This window comes from Canis lupus, chromosome 25 (assembly GCF_003254725.2).
Source record: "Canis lupus dingo isolate Sandy chromosome 25, ASM325472v2, whole genome shotgun sequence".
In the NCBI taxonomy this organism is placed as follows: domain Eukaryota; kingdom Metazoa; phylum Chordata; class Mammalia; order Carnivora; family Canidae; genus Canis; species Canis lupus.
The window spans coordinates 50,334,098-50,352,955 of NC_064267.1; the positions used below are offsets into that span (position 1 = coordinate 50,334,098).

General features: G+C 40.7%; 1 protein-coding gene and 1 pseudogene across 1 annotated transcript; both read left to right on the forward strand.

Annotated features, from left to right (window-relative positions):
- The first annotated feature begins 7,557 nt into the window (after nucleotides 1-7,557).
- On the forward strand, nucleotides 7,558-8,815 carry LOC112642141 (olfactory receptor 12-like). The gene has a single exon (XM_025419592.3). The coding sequence runs from the start codon at nucleotides 7,660-7,662 to the stop codon at nucleotides 8,608-8,610; it is 951 nt and encodes a 316-aa protein (XP_025275377.3). The 5' UTR covers nucleotides 7,558-7,659; the 3' UTR covers nucleotides 8,611-8,815.
- Nucleotides 8,816-11,739: 2,924 nt separating this feature from the next.
- On the forward strand, nucleotides 11,740-16,951 carry LOC112642290 (olfactory receptor 12-like; annotated as a pseudogene).
- Nucleotides 16,952-18,858: the final 1,907 nt, after the last annotated feature.

An 18,858-nucleotide genomic window follows, 5' to 3' on the forward strand; every position in this document is an offset into this window, starting at 1 on the left:
ATGGGTGACAGACATTGAGGGTGGCGAGAATAAGCACTGGTGTTATGGACATGTTGGACTCGAACTCCAGTAAAAAATATACAAAAATTAAATATTGTTTTTGGTATTTAGGGTTGATTTCTGCATTAAAAAGCAATAACTAGAGGATTTGGTGATTACATTGAGCTCTGTTTGTAAATGTAGAGAACTACAGGCTTGACATTAGAAGCTTCCACTCCATGATCATGGGAAGGGTCTTTTGACATTTGGAGGCTTCTTTAATGCTTTCAACACAACCCAGGATGATCAAGGAGAAGATTTTGTGGTGTGGCTTTGGTGACCTCCTCCACCTGGATGGCAAGCAGTTTGAATGATGACTTGGGTTTGAGGACCAACTGCCTTTGGATATCCAGGCTTTGAGAGTGAGAGACCTGAGGAGAGAGGCAGACCACAGGCAGAGGAGCAGCAGGATCCTGCAGGGAGCCCGACAGGGACTCCCTGGGCTCCAGGACCACGCCCGAGGCAGAAAGGTGGTCTGCTGAGCACACAGGGATTCCTGATTTTTCTATATTGACAGTATTGCTCCTGGGATACACTCACTTGTTTACACTGTATGGCTCCCGTCCGCAACACCGCTGGTTACTGCCCCTCTGCTTAGTTTGAGACATTTGGGCGGGTGGGCAGGAGGACGTTTTTAACATGGGAACTTGCTTTCTCCTGATGATTAGCAGGATTATGCACATTTTCAAACGTGTACAGCACATCTGGCTCCTCTCCTCTGTGTGTCACTTCCTTGACTCTCTTTATTATGGATGTTCTCAAACACTCAGACATGGAACTAGAGCAATAATGGATTACCTATTTGCACCAACCAACTTCAATAATTATCAGTCTACAGTTAATCATATCTAATCCCTCTCAACACTGACTTTAAACACAACTTCAGTTTAACTATTCTCCACAAAGAAATTAATATTATCCTTAATATTATAAAAGTTCCATTTAGTGCTTTAATTGTCCAGATTGGCTCATGTTTCCTTTATACTTTGTTTTGGAACAGGATTCAATAACATCCATCCACTGTTCTCTGATGCCTCTAAAGTCTCTCATTCACTGGCTGCCTGTCCCTCTATTTTCTTTTTTTTTAATAATAAATTTATTTTTTTATTGGTGTTCAATTTACCAACATACAGAATAACATCCAGTGTTTATCCCGTCAAGTGCCCCACCTCAGTGTCCATCACCCATTCACACACCCCCCGCCCTCCTCCCCTGCCACCACCCCTAGTTCATTTCCCAGTGTTAGGAGTCTTTATGTTCTGTCTCCCTTTCCGATATTTCCTACCCATTTCTTCTCCCTTCCTTTCTATTCCCTTTCACTATTATTTATATTCCCCAAATGAATGAGAAGATATAATGTTTGTCCTTCTCCGATTGACTTATTTCACTTTCAATATTATTACTTCAACTTTTTTATTGAAGAAAACTGGTTTTTTATCCTGCAATGCTTTTCACACACATCACAGGTGTTGCTGATGCTGTCCCTGTAGTGTTGATTAGCATATTGTGTTGCTTCTTACATTCTGGGAAACTGGTAGGTCCTAGAGGCTCAATCTGACTTACAATTGATTTTTGGTAAGAATATTTCATAACTATTGTGTGTACTTCCCCTCTGAGGTCCACCTGGCTGCATCTCTTGATTAATATTAACAGTGGTCATTAATCTTACCTAAACTGGATGTTTCATTAGGGGTTTATAAGATGAGAATACTCATATTCCGTATTTCAATCTTCATTTATTAGTTGCAATATTCTAAGGGAAAAATCCTTAAACAACTCTTTCCAGGCAGCCTGGGTGGCTCAGCAATTTAGCACCACCTTCAGCTCGGGGTGTGATCCTAGAGACCCGTGATCGAGTCCCACGTCGGGGTCCTCTGCACGGAGCCTGCTTCTCCTTCTGTCTGTGTCTCTGCCTCTCTCTATCATGAATAAATAAATAAAATGTTTACAAATAAGAATTGAGAAATGGGTGGGAAATATCAGAAATGGAGACAGAACATGAGAGACACCTAACTCTGAGAAACGAACTAGGGGTGGTGGAAGGGGAGGAGGGCAGGGGGAGGGTGTGACTGGGTGGCGGGCACTGAGGGGGGCACTTGACGGGATGAGCACTGGGTGTTATTCTGTATGCTGGCAAATTGAACACGAATAAAAAATATTTTTATTATTAAAAAAATAAGAATTAAAAAAATAAACAATTATTTCCCCACTGTGAGGGTCATTGTGTGGATTCCCTCAGCATCATCCTCCAAAGGAAGACAATGAAGGGGTTTTCTTCTTCAATATTATGAACTCATGTATTTTTAGAATGGTTGATGTGCTTCAATTAAATTCTCTCAGTTTAAAATGCTGGTGAATATTCTAGAGTCTTGTCCATTATGCATTATTTTTAATATTTTTTAATAATAAAATATTATTCGGCCCCTGGTTGAGTATCGCTGATGTGTGAGTTCATTTCTGTATTGTGATTCCATTCCTTTGGTCTATGTCTATCCTTGCGCAAGCACAACACTGTTCTGCTTCAAAGTCAGTTTTTAAGTCAGGAAGTGCTAGCCCTCCTACTTTGTCCTTTTCAAATATTGTTTCAGCTATTTAGGGTCAATTCTGAAAACAAAACAAAACAAAACAACCCCCCCCAAAAAACAGGGAATTGGAATTTCCATAGGATTACATTGAATCCGTACATAAATATGGGGAGTACTACATCTTGACATTAGTAAGCCTTCCAGTCCATGATCATGGGATATCTTTACATTTATGTAGGTCTTCTTTCATTTCTTCTAGCAATGTCTTGTACTCTTCCTGTATCTACTAAGATGATCATGTAGTTTTTTCCCCTTAATTCCATTTGTATGGTGTATTACATTGAGTGACTTTTGTGTATTGACCTGTCTTTGCACTCCTGGGATAACTCTCACTTGGTTATGCTGTAGAATCCCTGTGAAGTTCTGCTGGATTTAGTTTACTTGGACTTGGATAAGGATTCTTATATCCATAGTCATTACATTTTGATACGTAGCTTCATTTCCTTGCAACAACTTTGACTCCGTTTAGTGTGAAAACAAAACAGGCATTATGGAATGAATTAAGAAGTGTTTTCTCCATTGAAAGATGAATGAAGAAAGTCGATGGTATTTTGATAGGGATTGCATTAAACGTGTAAATTGCTCTGGGTAACATTGACATTTTCACAGTATTAATTCTGCCAATCCATGAGCATGGAATATTTTTCCATCTCTTTGTGTCTTCCTCAATTTCTTTCAGAAGTGTTCTATAGTTTTTAGGGTATAGATCCTTTACCTCTTTGGTGAGGTTTATTCCTAGGTATCTTATGCTTTTGGGTGCAATTGTAAACGGGATTGACTCCTTAATTTCTCTTTCATCAGTCACATTGTTAGTGTATAGAAATGCCACTGACTTCTGGGCATTGATTTTGTATCCTGCCACGCTGCCAAATTGCTGTTTGAGTTCTAGCAATCTTGGCGTGGAGTCTTTTGGGTTTTCTATGTAGAGTATCATGTCATCTGCGAAGAGGGAGAGTTTGACTTCTTTGCCAGTTTGAATGCCTTTAATGTCTTTTTGTTGTCTGACTGCTGAGGCTAGGACTTCCAGTACTATGTTGAATAGCAGTGGTGAGAGTGGACATCCCTGTCTTGTTCCTGATCTTAGGGAAAGACTCCCAGTGCTTCCCCATTGAGAATGATATTTGCTGTGGGCTTTTCATAGATGGCTTTTAAGATGTTGAGGAATGTTCCCTCTATCCCTACACTCTGAAGATTTTTGATCAGGAATGGATGCTGTATTTTATCAAATGCTTTCTTTGCATCTATTGAGAGGATCATATGGTTCTTGGTTTTTCTTTCACTGATATGATGAATCACATTGATTGTTCTACGAGTGTTGAAGCAGCCTTGTGTCCCAGGGATAAATCCTACTTGGTCATGGTGAATAATTTTCTTAATGTATTGTTGGATCCTATTGTCTAGTATCTTGTTGAGAATTTTTGCATCCATGTTCATCAAGGATATTGGTCTCCAATTCTCCTTTTTGGTGGGGTCTTTGTCAGGTTTTGGAATTAAGATGATGCTGGCCTCATAGAACAAATTTGGAAGTACTCAATCTCTTTCTATATTTCCAAACAGCTTTAGTAGACTAGGTATGGTTTCTTCTTTATTTATTTATTTATTTTTTTTTGGTTTCTTCTTTAAATGTTTGATAGAATTCCCCTGGGAAGCCATCTGGCCCTGGACTTTTGTGTCTTGGGAGGTTTTTGATAACTGCTTCAATTTCCTCCCTGGTTATTGGCCTGTTCACGTTTTCTATTTCTTCCTGTTCCAGTTTTGGTAGTTTGTGGCTTTCCAGGAATGCGTCCATTTCTTCTAGATTGCCTAATTTATTGGCGTATAGCTGTTCATAATATGTTTTTAAAATCGTTTGTATTTCCTTGGTGTTGGTAGTGATCTCTCCTTTCTCATTCATGATTTAGTAATTTGAGTCTTCTCTCTCTTCTTTTTAATAAGGCTGGCTAATGGTTTATCTATCTGATTAATTCTTTCAAAGAACCAACTCCTGGTTCGGTTGATCTGTTCCACAGTTCTTCTGGTCTCGATTTAGTTGAGTTCTGCTTGAATCTTTATTAACGCTCTTCTTCTGCTGGGTGTAGAATCTATTTGCTGTTTTTTCTCTAGCTCCTTTATGTGTAAGGTTAGCTTTTGTATTTGAGTTCTTTTCAGTTTTTGAATGGATGCTTGTAGGACTGCTTTTGCTGCATCCCAAAGATTTTGAATGGTTGTATCTTCATTCTCATTAGTTTCCACGAATCTTTTTAATTCTTCCTTAATTTCCTGATTGACCCTTTCACCTTTTAGCAGGATGGTCCTTAACCTCCACGTGTTTGAGGTCTTTCCAAACTTCTTGTTGTGATTTAGTTCTAAGTTCAAGGCATTATGGTCTGAGAATATGCAGGGGACGATCCCAATCTTTTGGTATCGGTTCAGGCCTGATTTGTTACCCAGTATGTGGTCTATTCTGGAGAAAGTTCCATGTGCACTTGAGAAGAATGTGTATTCAGTTGAGTTTGGATGTAAAGTTCTGTAGATATCTGTGAAATCCATCTGGTCCAGTGTATCATTTAAAGCTCTCGTTTCTTTGAAGATGTTGTGCTTAGAAGACCTATCGAGTATAGAAAGAGCTAGATTGAAGTCACCAAGTATAAGTGTATTATTATCTAAGTATTTCTTCACTTTGGTTATTAATTGATTGATATATTTGGCAGCTCCCACATTCGGGGCATATATATTGAGGATTGTTACGTCCTCTTGTTGGATAGATCCTTTAAGTATGATATAGTGTCCCTCTTCATCTCTCACTACAGTCTTCGGGGTAAATTTTAGTTTATCTGATATAACGATGGCTACCCCTGCTTTCTTTAGAGGACCATTTAAATGGTAAATGGTTCTCCAACCTTTTATTTTCAGGCTGTAGGTGTCCTTCTGTCTAAAATGAGTCTCTTGTAGACAGCAAATAGATGGTTTCTGCTTTTTTATCCAGTCTGAAACCCTGCGCCTTTTGACGGGGTCATTAAGCCCGTTCACGTTCAGAGTTACTATTGAAAGGTATGAGTTTAGTGAAAAAAAAAAGAAAGATGAATGGATAAAGAAGCTGTGGTCTATGTATACAATGGAATATTCCTCAGCCATTAGAAATGACAAATACCCACTATTTGCTTCGACATGGATGGAACTGGAGGGTATTATGCTGAGTGAAATAAGTCAATCAGAGTAGGACAAACATTATATGGTCTCATTCATTCAGGGAATATAAAAAATAGTAAAAGGGTGAAAGGGAATAAAGGTGAAAGGAAAGAAAATGAGTGAAAATATCAGTGAGGGTGACAAAACTTGAGAGACTCCTCACTGGGAACAAACAAGGGGTAGTGGAAAGGATGGTGGGAAGGGGGTTGGGGTGACTGGGTGATGAGCACTGAGGGGGGCATTTGGTGGGATGAGGACTGGGTGTTATGCTATATGTTGGCAAATTGAACTTCAATAAAAAAATAAAAAGGAAAAGAAAAAAGAAAAAAAAGAAGTGTTTCCTCCTATCTACTTTTTAGACTTTGAGCATACTTGTGTTAATTCTGTATTCGCTGATAAAAGTCACCACTGAAACCATCTAGTCCTGATCTTTTTTTGTTAGAAATGTTTTTTGACTTGTGATTCATTCTGTTATATGTCTGCTCAGATTATATATTTCTCGAGTCAGTTATGTTTTATTTTACAAAAGAAAATTTTCTTATAAATTTATTTTTTATGGATATGGATGTCCCTATATATTTTAACTCAAACCCTCATTCCTGACTTTTCTATCCTTTTGTCTCTCAATATCTCACTCTAAATACTTTCTACTGATCTGTATTCTAGTTCACAAATTTTCTCCTTAGCTATTTCTACTCTGTGAAGTACATTCATTGAGTTCCTAATTTTAGCCACTGTACTTCCAAAAAGTTACATATTAGTCTCTTCATTGTTTGTTCATTTGGCTATAATTCTTAGTCTGAACATTTCCTTTACACATAATAACTTTAGAGTTGGTGTGTCAACTCCAAAATCAAGAACCTCTTTGAGTTTTTCTATTGTTTCTGATTTTTTAATCCATATTGCAGGAACTCTTCAATTTTAAAATTCTGTCTGGCAGTATTGACACAAAACATTTATAGATATACAATGGAATATTACTCAGTCATTAGAAATGACAAATACCCACCATTTGCTTCAACGTGGATGGAACTGGAGGGTATTATGCTGAGTGAAGTAAGTCAATCAGAGAAGGACAAACATTATATATTCTCATTCATTTGGGGAATATAAATAATAGTGAAAGGGAATATAAGGGAAGGGAGAAGAAGTGTGTGGGAAATATCAGAAAGGGAGATAGAACATAAAGACTCCTAACTCGGGAAAACAAACTAAGGGTGGTGGAAGGGGAGGAGGGAGGGGCGTGGGAGTGAATGGGTGATGGGTACAGGAGGGGGCACTTGACGGGATGAGCACTGGGTGTTATTCTGTATGTTGGCAAATTGAACACCAATAAAAAATAAATTTATCATAAAAAAACCATTTATAGATAACACCTGTGGTCTAGGATGATGTGTCTTCCTCTTGAGATATGCTTATTTTTGCAAAGTGTCAGAGGCGCTAGTACTCAGTTCACATCTTAATACAGTTTCAGAGATCTAATTGGTCAGGAGCTGAGCTGCATACCTACTCCTGATTTATTTCACTCCTATGGTGCATCTAGCATTGTCCCTGGTAACCAACCACTGTAGCAGGAGTTCCACACAACAGTCAAATCCTCACTGATAATCACCTGCCCTCACAGATTCTTCTGCAAAATGGGCTTATGTAACAAGGAAATATAAGCTCTCAGTAATGAAATCCTAGGGCCTATGTGTTTAACTTGAATTTTGTTTAAAAATTCTTCACTAACCCATTAACTCCCTTTTACCTTCAATCAGATTTTGGTTTTGTTATCTTTTCTAAATTATCTTCAGCAGAAGTTTAACTTGACCTACTTAATCTGCTAATACTGGAGGTGTTATTCCTGTGGAGAGGACTGAGGTTCATGCCACCTCACAGTAATGGAAACCTCTCCATGGCCTACTTTCAAGATTTTGTGCTGGAAGGATTTGGAGTTGGCCTTGAGACCCAGGCCCTGCTCTTTGCTGTGTTCCTGGCCCTGTATATGGTGACTGTACTGGGCAACATCCTCATGATCATTGTTATCACCCTGGATGCCCGCCTGCACTCCCCAATGTACTTCTTCCTCAAGAACCTCTCCTTTGTGGACTTGTGCTACTCATCTGTCATTGCCCCCAATGCACTGGCCAACTTCTTCTCCTCGTCCAAGGTCATCACCTTTGCAGGATGTGCCATGCAGTTTTCCTTTTTGTCCTTGCTGGGCACAACTGAAGCTTTCCTCCTGGGTGTCATGGCCTATGACCGCTTCATGGCCATCTGTAACCCCTTGCGTTACCCCATCACCATGTGCCAGTCTGCCTGCACTCGCCTGGTGCTGGGCGCCTACTGTGGAGGCTGCTTCAACTCTGTTGTGCAGACCAGCTTCACATTCCACCTCTCATTCTGCAGCTCCAACCGCATCAACCACTTCTTCTGTGATGTGCCCCCTCTGCTCCAGATAGCCTGTGGCAACACAGCCATCAATAAACTTCTCATGTTTGGCATCTGTGGGTTCATGATTGTGGGTTTGGCATTTGTGATCCTCATCTCCTATGGCTACATCATAGCGACCATCCTGAGGATGCAGTCAGGAGCTGGGAGACGCAAGATCTTCTCCACCTGTGGCTCCCACATGACTGTAGTAACTCTCTTTTTTGGGACTCTCTTTGTCATGTATGCCCAGCCAGGAGCAATTGAGTCCATGGAGCAGGGCAAGGTGGTCTCTGTCTTCTACACGCTGGTCATCCCAATGCTCAATCCTCTCATCTACAGTCTGCGAAACAAGGATGTGAAGGAGGCTGTGCAGAGGCTGGGCCAGAAACACATGACCATGTAATGATGTGCTGTAGGGAGTCATTGTGTCCTGCATACTTGATGGAGTATATAGAGGTGCCCCAGGTGGGGTGGAGGAGTTATTATTTAGCAGACATAAACTTCTGTCAACAAGAGCGAACACTTTAGTAATGAGCTGTACATGTACCTACAATCAATAATGATATACTGTGCCCTTAAAAATATTAAGCAGTAGATCTCAGATTAAGTGCCCTCTTCAGAATAAAATTTTTAAAAATGACTCTTCTATATAGGAAACAAACTGAGGGTTTCTGGAGGGGAGTGTGTGGGTAACTGGATAATGGGCAACAAGGTGGACTTATGACGTGATGAGCACCTAGTGTTACACTCAACTGATGATTTATTGAAAACTACATCTGAAATTACTGCTATAGTGTATGTTAGCTTACCAAATTAATTTTACAAATGTACAATCCTAAACAGCCATTCACAGATTGAAATGAGAAAGTCTTGGTCCCGCACACAATGGAACACTGAGACCCTGAAAGAGAATGTCACTGTTGTAGAACGTGAGGATTACACAGTATTTGATAAAAGATTAAAAATTCAGACCTGATGTGGGTGTGTCATATATCTGTAATGGAAAAACAAGTTAAATGAAATACAATGCACCCTCAGGCCTCCTTCTCCCCAAAGATGCAGAAGTAGAAACCCCAAATCTCCAGAGTTGGGACAGTGATTGGTGTAAACAGAGGGGCATCCTCACTGCAGGCCACACACTTTCTATGTGCTTGAATTTTTCAGGCACATTTCAGTTTCATACTTTTTAAAAACAACCTCCAACTAATCCTCCCTCATGAACAGAAATGTATTCAGAGTTGTCTTCTCCCAACATGGATTAGCGTCTGCTGCACAGAGACCAGCAGCAAGCAGAGAAGAACCCAAAGAGGACTGTCTTTCCAGACAGATCTTTTGAGCTCACAGAAGAATGGTATGCCTAAGGTGATGGAGGGAAGGGTTGATGAAATGGCTTTGGGCTCAGGAGTTCACACCTGCTGCCCCAGGGAAAATAGTCCACTCAAGGTCACAGCGTCTGCTCTTAGTCTATGCTTCTCTTTTCCTGATACCTGGGGCCCCAAGAGACTTCTGGGCTTTGGAGCCTGGCCATGTAGGGGAGGGGTTGTCAGACAAAGCTTGCTGACAGGGGAACCCAGGAGAACTGGGAATCCCAGTGCTCTGTAGAGGCCAGAACACAAACAAGCTCACCTATTTCACCATTCAAGTGAATGGCATCCAAGTCCTAGCCATGCAGGTGGAGAGACCTTCCCAGCACAGTGACCCAAAGGTGCAGGTCTTTGCTCTGCTGCCTGGATGATACAACAACATGTAGAAGCTAAGGGGATCTGAACATTCTGTCCCCTGCAATCACCATGATGATCTAGGAGCTTCCTGAAGCTCAAATGTGGGCACCCAGTCTGAATCTCCCAGGGGCCTTGAGGGCCCCCTTTACTCTCTCCTCACAATCTCTTTATTGCATATGTATCCAGAGCTGAAGGAGGAGGGGTGAGAGTACTTGGGCCAACCTCAGAAGCACGGATGTGGATCAGGAGTTCAGGAGATCCTGGGAGAGCAAGTGCTGGCTGTGTGATATTGAGCAGTCATGACCCTCACCTGGAAGAGTTAAGGGTCAAGGCAGCCATCCCTCGGGGTCTCAGGGTATGAAGGACACCATGTGTGTACGGGAGGCATCAGCGCTATGGTAGACAGTAAGCACTCAGGGCTTGCCTCAGGGGCTGAAGGGGTAACCCCACCTCTGCCCTGACTAGCCATAAGAACCCATGAAGTCTTGCCATTTACAACCACAGGGATGAATATGGAGGGTATTATGCTAAATAAAGTCAGAGAGGGATCCCTGGGTGGCGCAGTGGTTTGGCGCCTGCCTTTGGCCCAGGGCGTGATCCTGGAGACCTGGGATCGAATCCCGTGTCGGGCTCCTGGTGCATGGAGCCTGCTTCTCCCTTTGCCTGTGTCTCTGCCTGTCTCTCTCTCTCTCTGTGAGTGACGATCATAAATAAATAAATAAATAAATAAATAAATAAATAAATAAAGTCAGAGAACGACAATTATCATATGATCTCATTCACGTGTGGAATTTCAGAAACAAAACAAATGAACATAGGGGAAGAAAGGAGCGAGGCAAACCAGAAAACAGACCTGAACTACCAAGAGCACACTGAGGGTAAGAGAGGGGAGGTGGGGGTGGCACGGGGGAACGAGGTGATGGGGATGAAGGAGCGCACCTGTTGTGATGAGCACCAGGTGTTGTTACGGAAGTGCTGAATCACTATATTTACACCTGAAACTGATATTATACTCTATTAACTATACTGGACTTTTTTTTTTTTTTTTAACTATACTGGACTTTAATTAAAAACTTATTAAAAACGGAAAACAAAGATATACATCCTGCTGTTGGATGCCTTGCTCCATTAGGTTATGGTCACTATGTTACAGCCTAAACGTTCCGTATCCAGTTTGGAATCTTGTGGGATTGTCCTATCAGTTCCAAGGGAGGGGGTTAAGATCTCTCACATAGTTGTGGATTTGTACTTTTCTCCTGAAAGTGCCCAGTTTTGCTTTGTACATCCTGAGGCTCTTCTGGCAGGTGCTCACACATTTAGCACGGTTGCCCATCTCAGGGGAACCAAATGTTTCTGGTCACTGTGAAGTGTCCTCTTCTCAGCTGGTGCTTCCATCGTGAAGTCGGGCTTTGGGGTTAGTATAGCAACTGTGGTGTCGTGTGGTTGTTTGGTGGAATGTTAGTTTGCTGCGTATGTTTCCATCACTTTGTTTTCAACACTTTGTTTGCTTTTTTATCTCTTATATAGCGTATGGTTAAGTTTTGTTTCTTCAACCTGCCTACTGGCACATCTTTTCATGGAAACTTACTCCATTTATATTGTTCAAAACAATTTAGTCTTTCACCTAATACAGACGTATTTAGGCCTCATGTCAGTTTCTTGCTACCTAACGATCACGTCTGCTTTTCTCCTGTGTGAGGACAAATTCTCTCCACTTAGTTTTATTTTATTTATTTTTTGATGCATGCCTCTCTTTATTATGGCTGTTCTCAAACACACCGACATGAAACGAGAGCAGTAATGGATTACCTATGGCACCCACCAACTTCAATATTATCATCCTAGAGCCGATCATATCTAATCCTCTAAACGGTGAGGTACTTTAAAGAAAGACAACTCTTATGTTACTATTTTCATAAAACAATAAATAATTACTTCTTAATATGATTAAGTTTCCTTTTACTTTTTTCATTTTTCTGATGGAGTCATTTTTCCTTTATCATTTGTTTTGGAGCAGGATTCAATAATATCCTTACACTGTGTTCTCTTGATGACTCTTTAATCTCTAACTCATTGGCTGCCTGTCCCTCTATTTTCATGTCAAAATTATTACCGCACTTAATTTATTGTACAAACAGGTTCTTTATCCTGCAAACCACCTTATATCCTTTTGCTCCTTATATTTCCAGTACTTGGTAGGTCCTAAAGTCTCACTCTAATTCATGATTGATATTTGGCAAGAATATTTCATAAGAGTTGTTTCTATTTCCACTGAGAGGTCCTCCTGGCTGCATCTCTTCTTTTTTTTAATATTAGTGGATATCAGTAATCTTACCTAAACTCATTATTTCATTAGGGGTTTATAAGATGATAATATTCAAATTCTGTATTTCAGTCTTCATTTATTAGTAGCAATATTCTGTAAAGCAAATTTGCTCGAGACAAATATTTCCTCACTGTGAGGGTCACTGCTTGAATTCCCTCAGCATCAGCTCCAAAGGTAACCAATGAGGGGGTTTTTATTTTTGGTATTATGAACTCAGGGGATTTTTTTAGCATAATCGATGTGCTTCAAGTAAATTCTATCAGTGAAAATGCTAGTGAATGTTCTTATTTCACCATTATTATTTTTTAGTTTTAACATTTTAAACTGATGAACATTTCTCATGACACAAAAGTGACAATTTTACCACTTCAAAGTGTTAATCAAGAGGGAGAGTTTGACTTCTTCTTTGCCAATTTGAAAGCCTTTTATTTCTCTTTGTTGTCTGATTGCTGAGGCTAGGACTTCTAGTACTATGTTGAATAGCAGTGGTGAGAGTGGACATCTTGTCTTGTTCCTGTTCTTAGAGGAAAGGCTCCCACTGCTTCCCCATTGAGAATGATATTTGCTGTGGGCTTCTCGTAGGTGGCTTTTAAGATGTTGAGGAATGTTCTCTCTATCCCTACACTCTGAAGAGTTTTGATCAGGAATGGATGCTGTATTTTGTCAAATGCTTTCTCGGCATCTATTGAAAGGATCATATGGTTATTGTTTTTTCTCTTGCTGATATGATGAATCACATTGATTGTTTATATTGATTCAGTATTGCTACCCTGGGATACTCTCACTTGTTTATACTGTATAATCCCTGTGAAGTTCTGCTGGATTTAGCTTGCTTCAATTTTGATAAGGATTTTTGTATCTATACTCATAAGACATATTGATCTTTAGCTTAATTTTCTTGCAATATCTTTGACCCCATTTACTGTGAAATGTAGGCCTTATGAAGGCCTTATGAAATGTATTAGGAAGTGGTTTCTCATATCTACATTTTAGACTTTGAGTTGTGCGTGTGTTAATTCTTGTATTCACTGGTAAAAGTCACCACTGAAACCCTCTGGTCCTGGACTTCTCTTTGTTAGAAAAGCGTTTTGACTACTGACTCCAACTGTTTGTTGTATGTCTGCTCAGATTTCCTATTTCTCCTTGAGTCAGTTCTGTTACACCGTTTCCAGGAATTGGTTCATTTCGTCTAGGTTAGCTCACTTGTTGGAATACTGATTGTTCCAATATATTCTTATGATAATTTTTATTTCTGAGGATCAAAAGTCATGTGTCTGCTTTCATTTCTGATTTTAGAAATTTAAGTTTTATGACTTTCTCCGCCACCTAGCCAAAGTTTGTCTAGTTGGTCAAACTTTTCAGAGAACTAGCTTTTAGTGTCTTTGATTGTAGTGTCTTATTCTACTCTCCTCTAAATCATTGATCTCTTCTCTAATCTTCATTATTCCATTCATTCTATTTCCTTTGAGCGTAGTTTTTTATTCCTTTCTACTCTCTTTCCTAAGATAGAAAGTTAATTATGGAATACAAATCTTTTTAAAATATTGGTGTTTATAGCTATAAATTTCTGAGTCCTTCTTTCATTGCATCTCCTAAATCTTGGGGTATAGTGTTCCCATTTTCATTAATCTCATAATACTTTGTAATTTCCATTGTGATTTCTTCTTTGACCCACTGGTGATTTAAAAATGTGTTGTTGAGCTTCCACGTGTCTGTAAGTTTTCCAAATGGCCTTATGCTGTTGCTTTGTGATTTCATTCCATTTTGTTTGGAGAGCATACTTCTTATACTTTCAATCTTCTAACATTTATTGAGACTTGCTTTGTGAAATAGCATACGGTCGATCCTGAATAATGTTCCATGTGCACTGGAGACTAATGTATTCTGCTATTGATGAACACAGTGTGTTTCCACATATGCCTGTTAACTATTTGGTTTATAATGCTGTTCACATCTGTTATTTCCTTACTGATACTTAGTTTTGTTGTACAATTCATTATTGAAAGTGGAGCATTGAAGTCTTAAACTATTATTTCTACATTCCTTTTCCATTCTGAAAGATACCTTTTGGAAGAATTCTAGTTAGTAATTATTTTCTTTGAAGAAAGGAAAATATATTTCCTTTTAATCTGGCTTCCATTATTTTTAGTCTGATAAGCCAATTGTCAATCTTACTTCTAAAGTTGATGCTTTGAAGTGAGTATGTCTTCTTTTTAAGATTGATTTATTTATTTTAGGGGAGGAAGGGCAGTGGCAGAGGGACAGTGTTTCAAGCAGACTGTGCGCTGAATGTGGGCCTAAAATGGAGCCCAATCTCACAACTCTGAGATCACAACCTGAGTCAAAACCAGGAGTCAGAGGCCTACCCGACTGTGCCACTTATCCATCCTTGAAGTGACTACATGTTCTCTGTCAGGCTCTTTTTATATTTGTCTTTTTCTCTTGGTTCTAAATATTTTTACTATCATATGTTCAAGTGTGGTGTTCTTTGTATAAATCCTGCTTTGATTTGGTAGGGTTATTGAATCTTTAGAATAATTTCATTCATTGGCTTGAGATAATAAGTATCCATTCTCTCTTCAAGCACTGATTCAGCCTTTTTCTCTCTTTAAACCTTCTTTAAACCTTCTTTAGGAACTCATAGCAGGGATGTCCCTACATCTTTTGTCCCTAACCCTCATTTCTTATTTTTCTATCCTTTTGCTTCTCAAAACTTGATTCTGAATATTTCTACTGCTCTGTATTCCAGTTCACAAACTTTCTTTCTAGCTATATCTAATCTGTAAACTTCTTTCATTGAGTTCCTAATCTAGCCAGTATACTTGTAAAAAGTTAGATATTATTCTCTTGATTGCTTTACATTTCTGCTAAGTTTCTTACTCTCATCTTTATCCTCTATACATAATAACTTCCATTTAAAGTTTATTTGTGGAGGAAGCCCTGGTGGCTCTGTGGTTTGGTGCCACCTTCGGCCCAGTGTGCGATCTGGAGACCTTGGATGGAGTCCTATGGCAGGTTCCCTGCATGGAGTCTGCTTCTCCCTCTGCCTATGTCTCTGCCTCTCTCTTTGTGTCTCTCATGAATAAAAAAATTAAATATTTTAAAAAATATTTTAAAAGATAATAAAATTTTAAAATAAAGTTTATGTGTGTTAACTCCAAAAACTGAAAGCTATTTGTGTTTTCTATTGTTTATGATATTTTAATTCGTTTTGCAGGAACTCCTCAATCATAAAATTCTGTCTGGCATTATTTACACAGAACTTTTATAGATAACAACTGCAGTCCAGGATATATGCCTTCCTATTGAGATATATTTAGTTTTGCAAGGTGTGAGGGGCACTGGCACTCAGATCAAATCATAATACGCTTGCTTGATTGAAAAGGTTAGAAGCTTGGCTGCATACCTACTCCTGATTTATCTCACTCCTATGAAATATGACCAAACAGAGTCAGCATTAGCTCTGCAAGACAGGCAAAACCTCACTGGTTAGCCACCTAGCCTCTAAGATTCGTCTTCAAAATTGGCTAACATCTCAAGGGAAAAAGAAATTCCAATAATGAAAACCTTATGCCTGTTTTTTATATCTAATTTTGTTTAGTAAATCTTCTGCAATCCAGTAACTCTCTTATACCTTCAATCAGATTTTTTTCAGTATTTATCTTTTCAAAATAGTCTTCAGCAGGAAGTTTAGCTTGACCCACTTAAACTGCCTATACTGGAGTAGTAATTCCCTGGTGAGGACTGAGGCTCAAGCCATCTCACAGTATAGAAACAGCTCCATGATCCACTTTCAAGATTTTGTACTAGAGGGATTTAGGGGTGGTCTGGAGACTCAAGCCATGCTCTTCACTGTGCTCTTGGCCCTGTATATGGTGCCTATACTGGGAAACTTCCTCAATATCATCTTTAGCATCCTGGATGCCTGCCTACACTTCCCAATGTACTACTTCCTCAAGAACCTCTCCTCTGTGGACTTGTGCTACTCATCTGTCATTGCCCCAATGCACTGGCCAACTACTTCTCCTCATCCAAGGTCATCACCTTTGCAGGATGTGCCACCCAGTTTTTCTTTTTATCCCTTTGGCCACCACTGAATGCTTCCTCCTGGGTGTTATGTTCTACGACCGCTTCATAGCCATCTGTAGCCCCTTGCGCTACCCCAGCACCATGTGCCAGTCTGCCTGCACTCGCCTGGTGCTGGGCGCCTACTGTGGAGGCTGCTCCAACTCTGTTGTGCAGACCAGCTTCACATTCCACCTCCCATTCTGCAGCTCCAACCGCATCAACCACTTCTTCTGTGATGTGCCCCTCTACTCCAGATCGCCTGTGGCAACACGGCCATCAATGAACTTCTCTTATTTGGCATCTGTGGGCTCATGATTGTGGGTGTGACATTTGTTGTCCTCATCTCCTATGGTTACATAATAGTGACCATCCTGAGCATGGGCTCAGGAGCTGGGAGACGCAAGATCTTCTCCACCTGTGGCTCCCATATGACTGCAGTGTCTCTTTTTGGGGACTGTCTTTGTCATGTATGCCCAGACAGGAGCAATTGAGTCCATGGAGCAGGGCTAGGTGGTCTCCGTCTTCTACACATTGGTCATCCCAATGCTCAATCCCTCACCTACAGACTGCAAAACAAGGATGTGAAGGAGGCTGTGTGGAGGCTAGGCCAGGAACACTTGGCCACGTGAAGGATGTGGTGAAGGAAGTCTGAGAGTTCTGCAGGCTAGATGGAGGGGATGGTGTTTGCCAGGACTCGGGTGTTTAAATTATTAATTAACAGGAAGGAATTTCATTCATGCAAGAGAAATAAGCTTTAGAGGGATGCTGTACCTACAATCAACAATAATATATTGTGCCTTATGAATTTATTAAAATTGTACATCTTAGGATAAGTGACCTTTTTAGAGTACAATTTTAAAAGTGAGTTTTCAGTTAGGAAACGACCTGAGGGTTACTGGATAGAAGGTCATTGGGGTATGGGATAACTGGGAGATGGTCATTAAAATATGCATGTGCTGTGATGAGCAGGGCTGGTTATATGCAACAGATGAATTACTGAACACCTCATCTGAAACAAGATATAGTAATAGTTGGCTAATGAATCATGTTTAAAAAAATGTGCATTCCTAAATAGGCATTCACATAGTGAAATGAGGAAGTCCTAATCCCCTTCACAACAGAACACTGAATACATGGAATGAGAATGTCACTACTTACAGATGTGACAATTGCACAGTATATGGTAAAAAGATTAAAAATGCCAACACGATGTTGGGTGTGATCATATTTATGTAAAAGACAAAAGCAAATTGGGACACCTGGGTGGCTCAGTGGTTGAGCATCAAGCTCTATCCCTGGTGTCCAGGGAGAGAAGCCCATGTGGGGGCCCCTGGAGGAGCCTGCTTCTCCCTCTGTCTCTATCTCTGCCTTTAACTCTGTGTCTCTCATGAATAATAAATACACTTTAAGAAAAGAAAAAACAATTAAGTAAAAGACACAAGTGCCCCCAGGCCAACATCTCCCCAACAAGTGACGTATGGAAACCCCAGAACTCCCACAGGGCTGGGACAGAGATTGAGGTAAACAGAGGGGCATCCTCACTGCATGCCAACACATTCTAAGTGCTTGAATTTCTCAAACTTATTTTGGTTCTATAATTTAGAAAAGCAACCTCTTCCTGACCCCTCTGCAGGAACATAAATGTATTCAGGGTGGTCTTCTTCCACTTCTCAGTCAGGGTCTGCTGAGGAGCTGCAGGGAGACCAACAGAGATGATCCCAGAGAGGATTGCTTTTCCTGACAGATCATTTAGGCTTGCAGATAATGGTACAAGGAAGGTGATGGGGAAAAAGGTGATGAAATGGCTTTGGGCTCAGGAGTTCACACCTGCCACCCCTGGGAGGACAGTCAACTCAGGGCCACAGCGAGGCTATTAGAGTTTATGCTCCTCTCCTGCTCACCCCCTGTGGCCCAGAGAGACTTTCGGATTTTGGTGCCTGGACGTGTAGGGGAGGGCAGGTCAGACAAAGCTTGGTGACAGGAGAACCCAGGAGAACCAGGAGTCCCAGAGCACTCCAGAGGCCAGAACATAAACAAGTTCACCTAATTGGCCATTTAAGGCTCCAAATCCAAGCCTTGCAGGAGGAGAGACATTCCCAGAGCAGTGACCACAATGTGCAGGTCCTTGCTCTGCTGCCTGGCTGATGCAACCAGATGTGGAAACTGAGGTGAGCTGAGACCCTTCCCTCCCATGAGTCTATCAAGATCTAGGAGCCTCCTGAAGCCTGAACTTCGGGTACCCTCCAGACTCTCCCTGGATCCCTGAGTGTCCTCCCCTGCCACCTCCCCACTCTTAATCATTGCATGGGAGACCTTAATGAAGGATGAAGGGTGAGAGTCCTCCTGCTAACCTCATCAGCAGCAGCACGGATGTGGGCCAGGAGCTTGGGAGACCCTGAGAGAGCAGGTGCTGGCTGTGTGATCTTGAACAGTCATGACCCTCCCTTGGAAGAGGTAAGAGTCAAGACAGCCATCTCTCAGGGTCCCAAGGTATGAAGGATACCGTGTGTGTAAGGGAGGCATCAGAGCTATGGTA

Coding starts and splice junctions, on each gene's coding strand:
- LOC112642141 (XM_025419592.3), top strand. CDS start 7,660: ATGCCACCTCACAGTAATGGAAACCTCTCCATGGCCTACTTTCAAGAT.